Raw genomic sequence first — 16,059 nt, 5'->3', positions numbered from 1 at the left:
GGGTAAATGGTAGAATAGTCAGGGCACGGCAGGAGAAGCACAAATGATAGTAAAACCATATTATATGTATTATATGTTTTGTTTAGCTAAATTGGCATCCGTCTTTGGACAGATGGTTGATACAAGCAACATAAGAAGGGAAAAGAAAACTTTTAAGTTTGCCTCTAAAAGAGGTATTTTTGCACTCAAGACAGAAAGATTGGAGAAAGATTTTTTCCTTTGCCAAATTACCCTTCAGAGATATTGCCACTGAGCTCCTGCAATAGAAACCTCATGGTAAAAATCATTGTCATGACTTCATGACTCATGTGTTTTGATATTCATCTCTAAAAATGCAAAATCTCTAATTGCATCTAATTTTGTAAATAAGTCTAATGTGTTGTAATAAATAAAAATGTAAAAACGTCAATTTTATGTTCAAATTGTCATTTTTACGGTCGTCTGGGATCATCAGTATAAAAACTGTTAAAGAAATAGGCAATGATTATGTTGTCTTTTCATTGGCTTAAGTAAACTAGAAAAAGTGTTTGTGCTAATATTTAAGCTTTTAATTTCCCTTATATATAATACTTTGTCTGATAGCCAGACAGAAGGACAAGCAACGGTAAAAATATTGGAGTTAACAGGAGGGGGCAGAGGAAAGTGAATATCAGTGGAGCAGGTGGAGGAAGACATTTTGGATTATTACATGAATTAGTGGATGGTTATTGTAAGGCTGTCAGGCTGGTCTGCCAAACACTAAACAGTGCAACATGGTTTAACAGACCGTTTTGGAACCGAGCTTTTGTATGGGTGTATACAGTCTATACTGAGGGTGTGGAGGGTGTTTCCTCCGACAGGTGGCGCGAGAGCTCACGAGACTAGAGAGGCGGGCTTTAGTTTCACTCCATAGTTTCTCTGAACCAATGACGAGCTCGTGGGGTTAAAGTTGAAGGGTTAAATCAAATATGGCGGCGAACAAACGAGTGCTGTATGTCGGTAAGTTATTCTTATTTTTCACAAAAATAGGATAAAATCGCTCTATTTTGGTATATCTAGTTCAAGTGCTGGAGTTATTACTTTTAAAGCATCAAAGCAGACGCAGCTAAACGTGTATAAAGTGGATATAACGTGAAAAACGATACACAGAGAGTCAGCCGGCACAATATGTCGCTAAACTATTTGAAACTTCGCTGGTTGTATACTAAGCCCAGTTTCATCAACACCTTTTGTAAAGCGCATTGTGTCTGGTTGAGTGAGGAAATGAAATAAAACTATAAATAACGTTAAAAGGTCCAGCTTCCGTCACTTGAACGCAACACGTTTACATAATTTGGATGTAAATCATATCTTCTCACATGTTCAATGTTCATTAGCTTGACATCGGCACTGTGTGTTTCTGTCAGGTGGACTGGCAGAGGAGGTGGACGAGAAGGTGTTACATGCAGCGTTTATCCCGTTTGGAGACATCACAGACATCCAGATACCGTTAGACTATGAAACAGGTAAGAGCTGGAGTTTTACTGTGAAGTGTGATGGTAACTGAACTGTGTCTATGTCACAGTAAATACAGCGGGTAAGAGAGAGATGCAGCTCTATTGATGTGGCTTTTGTTCTGTTTTCAGAAAAGCACAGAGGATTTGCTTTTATTGAGTTTGAACTGGCAGAGGTATGTAGTATTTATAGTGCTATTTAAGTATTGGGTACTAATATTCTCAATGAGAAAATAAACGAATTAAGTCACATTTAAAGGTGGAATTAATTCAAGACATTTGTATTTGCATTATTGAAGTGCACATTGTACACACCTTAACTGAGTGATTGAGTTTTAACTACACTGTGCAACACCCAGCAATACAACTGTTGGATGTAATTTCTTTGCAAGTTTACTATTAAAGACAGTAAGAGTAAATTGATCCTGTAAAAACTGTTCCATTGGAAAGCATTATTTTGAAGAAGGTTAACAGTAGACTGACTGGTGAATGCAATGTAAATAAAGTAATTTACTGCACATATGGTAAATAATCATTCACCCTTTACCTTCTGTAGGATGCTGCAGCAGCTATTGATAACATGGTAAGTACATTGCATTGCTGCACACACATGCCAGTGATGGTTTATTCCTGTCTCTAAGGCCTAGTTTTGTTTACCCAAGAGGTCCAAAAAATTCTCCTCCTGTTTCAATATCAATGTTTTTCTTTTTGTCTACTAGAATGAGTCTGAGCTCTTTGGACGGACTATCCGGGTCAACATCGCCAAGCCTATGAGAATCAAAGAAGGTTCATCTCGACCAGGTGCTTATTGAAAACCTGTACACAGATGGCTTCAGCTGTGCTGTAATTTTAATCCATAGCTCCATAGCTCTAATTTTAACTCTGCTCTCCCTCAGTGTGGTCGGACGATGACTGGCTGAAGAAGTTCTCAGGGAAGACCTCAGAGGAGGCTGAGGGGGAGGCAGCAGGTGGAGAAACAACCAACACGGCAACACAGGATGTGAGATGGCTTTCTTTCTAGTGCTGATGTGTCTGACTCTAACCATATTAAGATAGTAAGTCACGTATGATTTGGTTTTGTAGGCTGAACCCCCAGCTAAAAAGGGCCGAGTCAATCCTCAGGTCTATATGGACATCAAGATCGGCAACAAGCCAGCAGGAAGACTACGCTTCCTCCTGCGGGCTGACATTGTTCCCATGACAGCAGGTCTGTATGCAGTCTCCTGAAGGGTTTTAACCATCATATCTTTGTAAAAAAAAAAAAAAATGTATACTGTAGCTGCACATCCTTAAGTGTTCAAAAAGGACGCTATATTAAGCTATACAGGTGTAAAGAGAAACCACAAGTGCCTAATTAAAACGCCTCTGTTCAAAAATAAAAAAATTAGTTAAGGCAAATATTGACACAAGTATCTCTTCTGGCATGACCGTGTAGAGAACTTCCGCTGCTTATGTACACATGAGAAAGGCTTTGGCTACAAAGGCAGCAGCTTCCACCGGGTCATCCCTCAGTTCATGTGTCAAGGAGGCGACTTCACCAACCACAATGGCACCGGTGGCAAGTCCATCTACGGCCGGAAGTTTGATGATGAAAACTTTGTCCTCAAACACACAGCTCCAGGTAAGGAGTGTGGTGAAGTCTGAGAATGAGGTTCATGGTTTGTGTTTACTAGCAGATCCTGTTGGTAACAGGAACCAAACTTGCGGTCTCTCTTGTGCTCACAGGGCAGCTCTCCATGGCCAACTCTGGGTCAAACACTAATGGCTCTCAGTTCTTCATCACCACTGACAAAACAGACTGGCTGGATGGCAAACACGTGGTGTTTGGAGAGCTGGTGGAGGGGATGGATGTCCTCCGTGCAATGGAGGTAAAGGATAAAGGGATTCACTAAGGGTTTGATTCCAAGATTAATAAAGGGCTATTTCAGTGATGATAGTTTAATTTTTATGCCTATATATCACTACAGCAAAATACGCATAAAAATATTCCCATTCCCAATGTTTTACATGCAGTGATTGTTGCTTCTGTCTGTTCCACAGTTACTATGAATGGTTGTAGAAGAAACTTAAAATAAAAATGAGCAAAAGCTATTTAAGAAACCAAAAAATCCAGACAAAGCTTCTTTTTTTTTAAATTTTTTTTATAACTGATCATACTGTTGGGTAAAAGTATGTAAATTAGTACCCATTATTGTGGTACTAATTGTGGTAATTAGTAAATTATCAATGTGGTTTTGTGTTACAATGAGCAAAAAGTCATTTATATTGTGAAATCTTATGAATAATTTTTTTCTGCAGGCTCAGGGGACAAAAGACGGGAAGCCGAAGCAGAAGGTGATCATCTCAGACTGTGGAGAATATGTGTGAATGGAAAAAAAAAAAGTATGAGTTTGACCTGTTTGTGTGTGTGTATGGAGGAAATGTATGTCTGAGAGCATGAGTATGTTCATGGTCTTTTGTACTTTGAACCAACATCTTCTGTCATGTAAATATTTCAATAAACACCTTTTTTTTATGACGAACCCACAGTTTGATGTCTGTTACTCTTTATAAATGTCACATTGTGGTAAGGACTTGTTGGCTTTCTCATTTATAGTTGCACAACTATCTATTTATAGCGCACGTTTTCTTAATTATCAAGGAAAAAAATAAACGTTTTTCTCACGAATAAGTGTCAAACCGCCACATTGTTCACTCTGGTTTTCATGCGAAAATATGTAGATTTTAATGCGTTTCAAGCAAATAATAAATACGAATTCAAAATGACTACGTGCTGGATGCAGAGAGTTTGTTTTGGTCGCTTTTTAACAGCATTTCAACAACCGAACCAAATTTGAAAAATGGAAGAGTGAAAGTCGTCAGTTCTCTTCCCTTAATTGGTCAAACAAGGCTTTGGTGGAATGGAGCAGCCACACCTGAGCAGGTTGAGTGCGGAGAAGACACGGTAGACTAACAGCTCCACCCCCTCCACTCCCGTCCTGTTGAGAAATCTACTGAATCTCATCGCTGAGCTTCATCCAAAGCCTCTTCCTCCGCCCCGACACGGGACCGCAACAGCAGCTTTCAGACCGTGAGTATTCAGATTGATTTTAAAATCGTTCAATACTGAGTGTGATAGTGAAGCGAACTTGTTTGGATTCATAGATAGGTCGGTTTTAGGCTTTTTGGATACGCGCAAATTGCGCACGAATGTAAAAAAAAACAAACAAAAAAAAACTTGAAAGTGGCTAGAAAGTGAGTGGCTTGTTGGAGTAAGAGTTCTCTGATTGTATCTCCGCATAGCTTCGAAATCAAAAGTTGTTGCTTATATAACCGCAAATTCACTGGTTTAATAATAGACCCGGTCACTTTTCTGCTCATTGCGCTTTTTTCTGTCATTTGTTTTTTTTGCCTTAAGATACGTATACACGTGAATTCATCTCTTAACGACCCAGTTCCACCTCTGTTAGTCTCTTTATTTCTTTGTTCTCTTGTCCTTTTTCTATAACTGTGATATGACTGTGTTTTTTCTTTGTGTCCCACGCTGCTAGATATACCTAAACTTTGTCTGAGCCATTTCAACTGAAGGGAACCTTCCCCCTGTCTTCCATCAGCAGGAAGAGACTGTGAGCAAACCTCGTCATGAACTGGACATTCCTCCAGGGCCTCCTCAGCGGGGTGAACAAGTACTCCACAGCCTTCGGCCGAGTGTGGCTCTCCATTGTCTTCCTCTTCAGGGTCCTGGTGTTTGTGGTGGCAGCAGAGAAGGTATGGGGTGACGAACAGAAAGACTTCAAATGCAACACGGCTCAGCCCGGGTGCCACAATGTCTGCTATGACCACTTCTTCCCCGTCTCCCATATCCGGCTGTGGGCCCTGCAGCTCATCTTCGTCACCTGCCCCTCACTCCTGGTGGTCATGCATGTGGCCTACAGGGAGGACAGGGAGAAGAAACACCGGCTCAAGTACGGCGAAAACTGCCGCCGTCTCTACCAGAACACTGGCAAGAAGCGTGGAGGCCTGTGGTGGACCTACGTCCTCACTTTAGTCTTCAAAATAGGTGTGGACGCCACCTTCGTCTACCTCCTCTACCATATCTATGAGGGCTACGACTTCCCATCTCTCATCAAGTGTGAACAGAAACCCTGTCCCAACAAGGTGGACTGTTTCATCGCTCGGCCCACTGAGAAGAGAATCTTCACCCTCTTCATGGTGGTCACCAGCCTGGCCTGCATCTTGCTCTCTGTTTTTGAAATTCTCTACCTGGTTGGCAAACGGTGCCGTGAATGTATCACCACATTCCATCACTCTCGCCGAGTCGTGACCAACACGATGTCCAGTGGGAGCAACTTGATGGAGTCAAATAATCTAAAGCTGACAGGTAAAAACAACCCTCAAACACCTGCGCCCTCATACAGTGTCGCCATATCTTGAGATACTGAGATAAAGGCAAAGACTATTAAAGACATGACAAGTCCCCAGGCACTTCCTCAAAAGACTTGACAGCAGACTTTGTCTACTCTGAGATTGAACTACGATGGAGTTGGTTCCCTACTGTTTACAGAGTCCACAATCAAAGGAGTTCAGGACATCAGGACTCATGTGTCATTGATCTGGAATGTGCTCAATGTTGCGGGTTTGCGAGTACTTACAGATGTTTTTACAGATAAAGTTCAACAGCAAAAAGAAAAGTCAAGGAAGTTTGTGATGCAGTGTCAGATTTAGCTTCTCGTTCAATTAAATGAGTCACTCCGGGGTTTGGCGAGTATGGTTTTATAAACGTGGTTTTCTTCGTAAGATTTTCCCTCTGCTCGTGCCCGACCTCAAAATGTTTACTTCTGACTGTGCTGTGTCTCCTCCCTTCACTCACACGTTTGTCGTATCTTGCTGTAAATGCTGTACTATATATAATTTATCAACAGGTTTGAAAGATTGTGCTCTTGTGTTTGTTACTGTTGTTGTCATGTTTCTGCGTAGTGGCGGAAGAGAGCAATGCTGTGGAAATGCAGTTTTTGAAACACAGTTGTTATTAGTAACTCAGGATTTGCATATTTAACAGCGTTGAGGTGCAGCGTGGCTGCATAGTTGTTAATAATATTTTCATTAAAGATCATTTTCATATTTTGAAAATGTGTTTGTTTTTCATAAGATCAAGGAAGACATGTCTCTACACAGTGGTGAACACTGCATTCAACAGTTACACAGTCTTTTCATGTACTAAGGAACAATGTGCCACGTCTCTATAGAAAAGGACATGTTGATTCTGCAGTTCTGTGGTTCGACCAAAAAACACAGACTTTCTTTCTGCTTCCACTTCCACTTTTTCCATGCGTTTCATAAAGCCCTCCCTCTCCACTGGCCGCACAGATTGCTCTGTTGCTATGAGCAGCACCCTCATTTTTTAGGTTGATTGGTACTTTGAGAAGGGCAGAGGAGGAGCCTCCCACTCCTCTGATTCATCCATGCTGACGTGTGGAACCACCCAGTGCAGGAATTTGTCGGTCCGTGCAGACGCTGAATGGGGGATCGCAGTATTTACACTGCAACGTGCTGGAGGAGAGATGTAGTGAGAGTAAAAACACATCTTTTCTCACTTATGGTCTCTCCCTGTGTGGATATTTTCAATTTGAATCTGCCAATAGACATTTCAGAGGAAACTGCTACTGGCATCTGAAGATAGTGAAGGTGAATACATTTTGTTACTGCTGGCCCGAATGAAGACTGACATTTAAAAACTTGAACAGCAAAGTGTCTTTCCACAAACAATGACAGGACAATCAGCAGACACCACTGTTAACAGTTTTTACTGGAACCATTAGATCTATTTCAGTAAACAGTCCCTGCGATGAAAACTGTTAACAAGTGAGGTGTGTGGATTATCATGGTAACTAGGACACTGTTTTAGCAAAGACAAGGTGTTGTTGAAATGAGATAGCTCTCCTGCAGTGTGCCACGTGCCACAGCCTCAGCAGATGAAACCAAAAATACGATTAAATGGAAAAATCATTAAACGGTAATATATTGCCCCTGAAAACATAAGTGAGATCCAGTATGTGCGGTTCTGTTTGTCCAACCTGGATTTGTGGTTCTGTAAATAAGCCAAAAAATAACTCTCATTATGAGACCCTCCCAGCTCTTCCTGGTTATTATCTGTCATGGTCCCAGCTCTCTCTGCTCTGGTACATTTCCTTCCTGTCGCAGCAGTGGAAAGCAACGGGTTTATCCTGTTGTTACGTCTTGTCGAGACTTGCAGCTCACAGAGGTTGAGTCCTCCAGGTATGTCTCAGCAGCCTGCCAGTTGTTCAACTGGAGAACCCCCCCACCCCACTGAATGCACTGGACTGCTGTAAATGTTGTAGTACAGATGTTGTGTTCATAGGCTCAAGCTTTAGGGCATTGATGACTTTCCTGAAAAGCACAACTGCAACTTGATATTTCTAACAATGTCATCGCTGCGAGACCTTGAGATGAGGTGTTTTATTTAGAGAAGGCAGCACCACAGCTTGTTACTCTTCACTCCTGGGGAGTTAGACACATCCCGCCTCTTACAACAGCCTCTTACAACAAAGTGTTTATTATTGTGTTTATTATTTGTGCACAAATGAAAATATGAGCATAATGTTTTAGCCTGGTTCCTGAGTTGCTGTCCACACCTGAGTTCAGGTTTTCACTCTGCTTTTATAAACACACTTTTATGTTACAGGATATTTGTATGAAGTTATTAGAAAAAGTTTTTTTGCTCTTCATTGTCTTCTCAGAAATTGTTGGGTTTGTTTGGAAACTGTTGCGAGCATGAAACAAGCCCACTGAGATTTTATTGTACTGATTGATACAAATAAACGTGACTTGACTTGAAGCGGGTGATGTATGAACAAGTCTGTAGTCTTTATTATGTAAACACAAAAGTCAGTAGATCTGCAAGACCTGGCAAACTCTGGCACAGCGAGGGCATTTTGAACAAGCCATTTGATATTCTTTAGAGCATCTGGGGGATTACATTCCTCTACTAACACAAGAAGTTTGGTTGAAAAAGTGAGTGGATAGTAAAGTGGAGAAAACAGTGGAGCTCTTGATCTGACAGTGAGGATGAGCTTGAGTCCACTGGTAGTTCATGAATTGTGACAGTGTTATCTGAGTAGAGCCTGGCTTTAAAAAGAAAGAAAGAAGGAAATACAATACACTTTTTTTTGGCACTCCTGGGTGTTGCATGAAAAAGCCAAGGGAAAGAAATGAACAGGGAAACAAATACTTTTCTAGTTACATGATGAAATGTTTTTTTTACTCTCCACCTATCACCCCACCTTTGTCAACAAACTACCCCTTCATAACATCTCAGAAAATATGTTGCTTAGCAGTCTTTGGAAGAGTCCAACTGAAAGATACTGAAGACGTACAGCAACACAACAATACATTCACCTTAAGGTGTGTCTGCCTCCTATGTGTACACTGCCAAGTATGCAGAGGCAAGTTCAGGCAATGTGACAGTCCTGTTCCTGGAGACAAAAAATGAAGCCAAACCTGTCGCCCCTGAAACTATTTAAATGAGCACAATCACATCTTTTAAAGACGTTTTCCCAATGTAACCCTCTCTGAGAAGACTTAAGCTCTCGGGTATAAAACTCTGTATCTGTCTGTAATGTATGTGTGGAGATGACAAGCATCTATCCTTTTTGAGTGATCTCATTCATTGTGAAACAAAACGAAATTGTTCCTCAAGGCGCTGCAGGGCCCCGCAGGGTGATCCCAATGTTTCCCACCCCACGTCTGACTTATATGTGGTCTGAAATCACCAAGGCTGTGATTGGTACGCTGGTTCCAAACATGATTGATCATGTGTAAACCTTTTGGCAACTCTTATTACAAGAACCTGGAGATTGTTCCTGCCAGCTGTGACAACTGATGTGCAAAAATATTTATTATCACGCAACCATGGCGTGTGAGAAGGAGAGACGGAGGCAGACAAAGAGAGGGAGGGAAGTAGAGAGCGAGTAGGAGACATCGAAGGCAGCTGCAGTCTTTCTTTAACCCCACCCACAGGCGCATTTCTCAACACTGCGCTCCTCTACCTGTCGAGGGGAAATCAAATCTGTGCGTCAAAAGACTAAAACGCCATTAAAACTGCGAGAAATCACCGGACACACATTCACTCACGTGCCTTTTTAACTAATCATGGACTAATGCTTCTTTAGGTAAGTGAAAAACTCCGTGATGAACTTTTCATCTGCCTGAGATGAGTTAAGCTTCGTGAATTTCCAAGTTCGCGTTTCATCTCACTGGAAATGAGTGTTAGCAAATCTGTTCATTCCTTGGTTTTTATACGTATATGATTCCATCATTTGTCTCTGGTCGTAGGAGAGGGACAGTATGTCGGTAAAGAGCCACGAAAACACGTTTAAAGAACGCCCACAAGCTGTGCGTAAAAGACAGTTTTTTTTGTTAGGAGACTCATGTCTTCTCAAATGTATACCAACTTATTACCGATAATGTGTAATCTTATGAAATAAATGTTTGCATAAATGATCTAAAGTAGACAGGCTGCCTTTTCTAAATATATGTTTAAGCTCTGAGTGTGTTAATAACTTTGGTTCAACTCGTTTCCTTTACGATTGGTTTTGCTGGAGGCCCACTCCTTACTGTGTGTTTTTATTAGGAGCTGGTAAAAGGTGGGGCTGATAAATGAGATCTGTGGGAAATGTTTTAACATTAAATCAGCTTTGGAAGATGAATTACTGACTTAAAAAGCCATAATTAAGGGCGATTTGTTATGAAAGACTCCTGGAGTAAGTGAGACACCACCATAACTCAGCAGACAGTGAGAGCATGTTCACTCATTGTTCATTCTGCCTCATCCAGGTTTAAAGATAAACTACCACCAGCAACAGAAGATTTCCAGAGAAAAGGGATTTTGACGGCCAGCCAAAGACATGGACTGGAAGACCTTCCAGGCCCTGCTCAGTGGGGTGAACAAATACTCGACGGCGTTTGGGCGGGTATGGCTGTCTGTGGTGTTTGTGTTCAGGGTGATGGTGTACGTGGTGGCAGCGGAGAGAGTGTGGGGCGACGAGCAGAAGGACTTTGACTGTAATACCAAGCAGCCCGGCTGCGCCAACGTCTGCTATGACCACTTCTTCCCCATCTCCCACATCCGCCTATGGGCCCTGCAGCTCATCTTCGTCACGTGCCCTTCCTTCATGGTGGTCATGCATGTGGCTTACCGTGACGACCGTGAGCGCAAGCACAGGGCCAAGCATGGTGAAGACACCAAGTTGTACAACAACACGGGCAAGAAACATGGCGGCTTGTGGTGGACCTACCTGGTCAGCCTCTTCGTAAAGACAGGCATCGAGGTCTCCTTCCTCTACATCCTCCACAGGGTGTACGACAGCTTCTACCTTCCAAGGCTGGTCAAGTGTGAGGTGGAGCCTTGCCCCAACCAGGTGGACTGCTACATCGGCCACCCCACCGAAAAGAAGGTCTTCACCTACTTCATGGTCGGAGCGTCGGCCCTCTGCATCATCCTCAACATCTGCGAGATCATTTATCTCATCGCCAAGCGCATTGCACGAATCGCAAACAAGCTCAAGAGGCGCAATCGCAACACGGCCGTGCATCATGAAGACTACAGCGACGACCCCTTCAACAACTTCAACCAGCCAGTGTCGAGGCTGGACATGAAGGAAAAGCCTCCATACTTCAAGTCTTCGTACAGACCTTCAGCACTCAAGCTTGAAGAGAAGATACGGGCCTCTGCTCCGAACCTGTCCACTACCAAATGATAAAAGCTGTAATGAGGGCAAATATCAAGATCTCAGCAGCGCTTGGGCTATAACCCAATGACAAACCTAAAAAAAAACAGACTCAGAGCTATGAGCCAAACTGCAGTATGTTTGAGACCCAGGAAGCTGAGTCATCATCAGTTCTGGATTCATCATGCGGGCCCCTGTGTCCACATCTAAGACTCTTTTGGAACGCATCAACTTTGGTTTCCAAGCCAACATCCATAATATTTACATGTCAGGTACAGCCAAATTGATTTGGTAATGATATGTGAAGTTCCTTTTTGAATACAATAAAGGTCTGTGTGTCTTCACCACTTCACCCTGTTAGAACATTCCAGTGAAGTTTCACTCAGTCTTTCCTGTGATTGGAGTTTTGACACAGGGAAGGAAATGAGTCACTCAGCTGCACACAAGGAGGAGGCAGGACACACCTGGCAGAGGTATTCTCCCACCCTGCCAGTGTCAGGGTGTACAGTGGTGTGTCAGGGTGCTCTGTGGTCCTTGAGTGTAATGTGTACATTCCAGTGATCTCTTGTTATCATGGCTTCATATCACAGTTGCCCTGATGATCTCAAGTTTGTAAGAACAGTAAAAAATTCTACATTGGAGTGTAGATGCTCCCAAAGTCATAGAGTTATGGCTGAAGAATACTTGAAAGTGTGCAAACTGGCCCAAAATGACTTTGTTATTGCATTTACTCTCTTTGATAAATAAAAGGCATGGATGATTAGTATATTTTGTTATCTCAGCAGGCATATGCTTGCTCTCAGGTTTATGCCGCACAGCCAAACGTTGTATAAAGACTGCCTGTGCTTTGACATGCTGGTATACAACCTCGCCTGATGCAAGACCACTGTTGATTTAAATAAGGCGACAGGAATGCTGCTGTTTAATTCTGTGTTGGTAGAACTGGAACACAGTGGAGAACAAACAGAGGGTTCATTGAACTATTATGCAGTTTTGTGAGTCGTCCACTGTTCATCATCAGATGAAAATGTATTTTCTGCACTCGTTGTGACAAATGTTTTTATACAATTATATAAATTAAATTAAAGTTTATTGAACGTGTGTTTCTGTTTGGAGTTTTAACAGTAAGGGCTGATTATTTATACCTTGTGAATTTGATATATAATATGTATTAATATGGTTTCCATTTGGAAAATTGCTTCAGATTCATAGTTTAGCAAATCATTTAAAACATGTTCACGACCACCACTAGCTTTCTAAAGATAAAACCTTTCATCTGTAGTTGTATAAACACATTTTTATACTCCCACGATAGTATCTAAACACTGTTTACGGAGTTGGATTTTTTTCCATTGCTGCTGACTCATAGCCAAATTTCCTGCTCGAACCAGGCCTGCATGCCAATTAGCCATTAATCATCTGAATTTCCTGTGAATCTCCATGACTATGGCTATTTTCCTGTCTTTGATACTTATGATGTTTGTTTCTAAGTGTCGCAGAGGGCTGCTTTGAGAATCTCAGTCTGCCCGTCAGACTTGTCAGTCAGGTTCCCCCAAGGTGCGGCAAAGAAAACAGTTTTTGTTTAATCTGAATCATTTCCACAACAAATTGTAAAATCACTATGGAGATTGTGAATGATTAGCTCTCACTTTAGTACCTTACATGGCCAATGATGGCTTTAAATCTATTCTTTTGATGCAACATCTGTAAAACTGATGTTGAACATGAGGGGAGGATGTTACAGCGTCAGTCAGACATCATGTAGCTTATCAAACTATTTCAGATTAATGACACATTAATCAGTATTGTTTTATTTTTAAAACTCAATCTTGTTTGATATGTACAGGCATATTAAAATAAATACTTAAACATATTAAAAAGGTAAAACAAAAAATCATACATATGTAAAAAAAAAAAAAAAATCAATCTGTGGAATACAACACATCCCTATTTTTCGCAAACCAGCACAATTTCCAACCGATGGTCTCCACAGATGCTCCCAAGATAGATCATTAATATGAAGACAATGATCACAGCATACAGAGGATGATCAGAAATCAAAACAACACTTCTGTCTTTTCTGACATCAACAGTGAGTTTATGCATCCCTAAGATATTTTACTGGTTGATTTGACATAGTATTAAAAAGATCTTTGCACTTTGGCTAACCCACTGGCCAGAAAGCAACGTAAACACACCATTAAAAAAAGGTTTTAGACAGACAGATTCTGTATGATTAGATTGACTTTACATAAGGCACTGTTCCAGCTATACTATCATGTAGTGAATACCTAATCAGACATTTGATTTTTTTTTTTTTTTTTTTTTTTAAAAACAGAGTGGGGTCAGTCCCATCCAAATTTTGAAATTACATTCTCATACTGGTAGATGACAAACCAAACCAAACCAATGGTGATAACTGTACATACAGAGGGTGACGGCTCCAGCTTACATGGTTATGCTGCAGTGTACAGTCTGTGAAAGATTGATTACAGTTTGCAAGGGGCCTGCGCCACTTTGGAGCTGGTCTTTCTGTTGAGGCTTCGGCAGATGAAAGCTCCAGCATTCATCAGTTTGGAGAGGTCCACACCCTGCAGTGAGGACAGAGAGTCAAAGGCTCAAACTTCAGCATTTCAAGAGGTAGCTTACAGTGTAAACAAGAACTGCTTATTATGTGTGATTTCAGTCTATTTGTCCACTGGTGAAAGGAAATTTAAAGGTTTGGTAGTTTGTTAATGACTAATACAGAAAAAAAGAAGAAGTCACTTTCTTCCTTCATTTGTACATAACTAAACAGTAAACACAATAGTGTTGCATCTGTAATATCTAATATGAAGGAACTAAAAGACAGGGAAGGTTAAAGAGAAACAAAGTGTGGCTTCTTACCGTTTGAATCCCAAGTCCATGCAACATATAGACTACATCTTCAGTAGCAACATTCCCAGAAGCCCCCTGGGCATAGGGACAGCCACCCAGTCCAGCTACTGATGAGTCTACCACATTGATTCCCATCTGCAAAACGAAGACAATATTTACCTCTGTAAGTTAACACTGCTCTAATAACTAATCAACCACTTGCAAATCATACTATTTGCTTTCTTGAAAGACATGGTGGGGTTAAAATAACCAGAACCATGACTGACCTGTAAGGCTACCAGGATGTTAGCCAGGGCCTGGCCATAGGTATCATGGCAGTGCACTGCCAGGGCACTGACTGGCACCTCTCTGCTCACTGCCTCTAACATTTGAGTCATGCTCCCTGGAGTCCCCACTCCAATGGTGTCACCCAGGGAGATCTCATAGCAGCCCATCGAGTACAGACGCTTTGCTACCTGCAAGACAGAAGTAAAGTTAAGCTTGACTTGTTATGTTACTTGTAGGAGAATACACAGATTTTTGGCATTTTACATTATGTAAACATGTACTAAGTGAGAACTCACGTGTGCAACTTTTTCAGGTGCCACCTTGCCTTCATACGGGCATCCAACAACACACGACACGTATCTGTGTAAACAAGACATGTAGATGAGACTCATACAAAAATCCAACTAAAATTTCAATGGTTTAAAGGTTTGCTCACAGTTAAGCACAAGCCTGTATTCCTACCCTCTAACTGGCACACCAGCCTCTTTAGCTGCTTTCATAACCTCATCAAAGCGCTGTAAACTCTCGTCGACGGAGCAGTTTATGTTCTTCTTACTGAAGAGCTCTGATGCAGCGCCAAATATGGCCACCTCTGAAGCTCCTGCCTTCACCTGTGGTGAGTAAGAGCAAGGAAAAGGCATTTTAAGGGAAAATTTAGCCCAGTTGTGAAACTTTTAAACATCCTATCTATAGTATAAGAAGCTGCATATAAAGTATGTCTATGTAGCTATTGTGTGTATAGTGCGTTGGAATATAATGCTTGACACTCACAGCAGCCTGGAAACCCTTGAGGTTGGGGGTAAGGACTGCATAAGACACTCCAGGTTTTCTACAGATCCCCTTCATCACCTCCACCTGGTCTGCCATCTGACATTGAGTTAAAATAAAAAAACAAAACAACAGAAACCAGTTAGTGCTGCAGTTTCTGCACTGCCCCCAGTGGGGTGTGTGCAGCACTTTGCATGTGAATTCCTCTGGGAGAACGGACTCACCTGTGGAACCCATTTTGGAGATACAAAGCTGGTGGCCTCAATGACTGGCAGCCCGGAATCTGACAACAAGTCGATCAGATGAATTTTTGTCTCTGTTGGTACGATTGTCTGAGTGGGAACAGCAAAACAACATGAGGCGGAACTGGGATTGTTTGTTCTGGTTACATAACACATGACCTGTGCACCTGCCCTACCTCAGTACAACAGCGATGGTTAAAACTGTTTTGAGGAGTGTTAACGTCACATTGAGGCATTTTTGAGACATTTCCTGCCTGTAATTGATGCTGTGTAATCAAAACAACCAACCATTTTTACACAAAGTTACCTTCTCATTCTGAAGACCATCTCTGGGTCCCACCTCCACTATTTTCACCTTCTCCGGAAGAGCTTGACTTGCCCTTACGCCAGCCTACACACAAATACACACACATCCCCACACATATACATTAAACACACAGGTGAAGTAGCTTTAACTGTTCAATTAGAAACAGTATGATATGTAGCTAGCTGACTTCCTACCGTAACTGTAACCTTAGAGGACGCTGACAGCTGTCTGACATACCCTGCTGGACAAACGTCCACGCTAAAATTTGCTGGCACAAAAGGACAAAAAGACTCAATGCTCTCACCTTTGCTGCGGAGCTGAACGCCAGGTACTGCTGACCCATTGTTGAACTTAAAGTGCTTCTGTTGACAATCCTCATTATAGCCGCCATGTTGGTCCAG

General features: G+C 41.8%; 4 protein-coding genes across 4 annotated transcripts; 3 read left to right on the top strand and 1 right to left on the bottom strand.

Annotated features, from left to right (window-relative positions):
- Positions 1 to 908: 908 nt before the first annotated feature.
- On the top strand, positions 909 to 3,842 carry ppie (peptidylprolyl isomerase E). The gene is made up of 10 exons (XM_022750203.1): positions 909 to 978; positions 1,386 to 1,484; positions 1,605 to 1,648; positions 2,029 to 2,055; positions 2,192 to 2,273; positions 2,369 to 2,472; positions 2,556 to 2,679; positions 2,908 to 3,093; positions 3,198 to 3,340; positions 3,771 to 3,842. Exons 1-10 carry the CDS (start codon positions 948 to 950, stop codon positions 3,837 to 3,839), a joined length of 909 nt encoding a protein of 302 aa, XP_022605924.1. The 5' UTR covers positions 909 to 947; the 3' UTR covers positions 3,840 to 3,842.
- A 634-nt stretch (positions 3,843 to 4,476) lies between these two features.
- LOC111226037 (gap junction beta-4 protein-like) lies at positions 4,477 to 8,252 on the top strand. Its single transcript, XM_022751119.1, has 2 exons — positions 4,477 to 4,542; positions 5,003 to 8,252. The coding sequence occupies exon 2, from the start codon at positions 5,094 to 5,096 to the stop codon at positions 5,883 to 5,885; it is 792 nt and encodes a 263-aa protein (XP_022606840.1). The 5' UTR covers positions 4,477 to 4,542; positions 5,003 to 5,093; the 3' UTR covers positions 5,886 to 8,252.
- Positions 8,253 to 9,435: 1,183 nt separating this feature from the next.
- Positions 9,436 to 12,292, top strand: LOC111225467 (gap junction beta-3 protein-like). Its single transcript, XM_022750359.1, has 2 exons — positions 9,436 to 9,640; positions 10,305 to 12,292. The coding sequence occupies exon 2, from the start codon at positions 10,376 to 10,378 to the stop codon at positions 11,225 to 11,227; it is 852 nt and encodes a 283-aa protein (XP_022606080.1). The 5' UTR covers positions 9,436 to 9,640; positions 10,305 to 10,375; the 3' UTR covers positions 11,228 to 12,292.
- Positions 12,293 to 13,528: 1,236 nt separating this feature from the next.
- hmgcl (3-hydroxymethyl-3-methylglutaryl-CoA lyase) lies at positions 13,529 to 16,059 on the bottom strand. Its single transcript, XM_022750741.1, has 9 exons — positions 15,963 to 16,059; positions 15,659 to 15,742; positions 15,334 to 15,441; positions 15,113 to 15,208; positions 14,804 to 14,952; positions 14,638 to 14,701; positions 14,341 to 14,529; positions 14,084 to 14,209; positions 13,529 to 13,788 (listed from the first exon to the last, which is right to left on the bottom strand). The coding sequence occupies exons 1-9, from the start codon at positions 16,047 to 16,049 to the stop codon at positions 13,687 to 13,689; spliced, it is 1,005 nt and encodes a 334-aa protein (XP_022606462.1). The 5' UTR covers positions 16,050 to 16,059; the 3' UTR covers positions 13,529 to 13,686.

This window comes from Seriola dumerili, unplaced genomic scaffold (assembly GCF_002260705.1).
Source record: "Seriola dumerili isolate Sdu_G_001 unplaced genomic scaffold, Sdu_1.0 BDQW01000149.1, whole genome shotgun sequence".
Taxonomy (NCBI): domain Eukaryota; kingdom Metazoa; phylum Chordata; class Actinopteri; order Carangiformes; family Carangidae; genus Seriola; species Seriola dumerili.
Note: the sequence above shows the minus strand (reverse complement) of the source record. Positions and strands in the feature narration are given on the sequence as shown.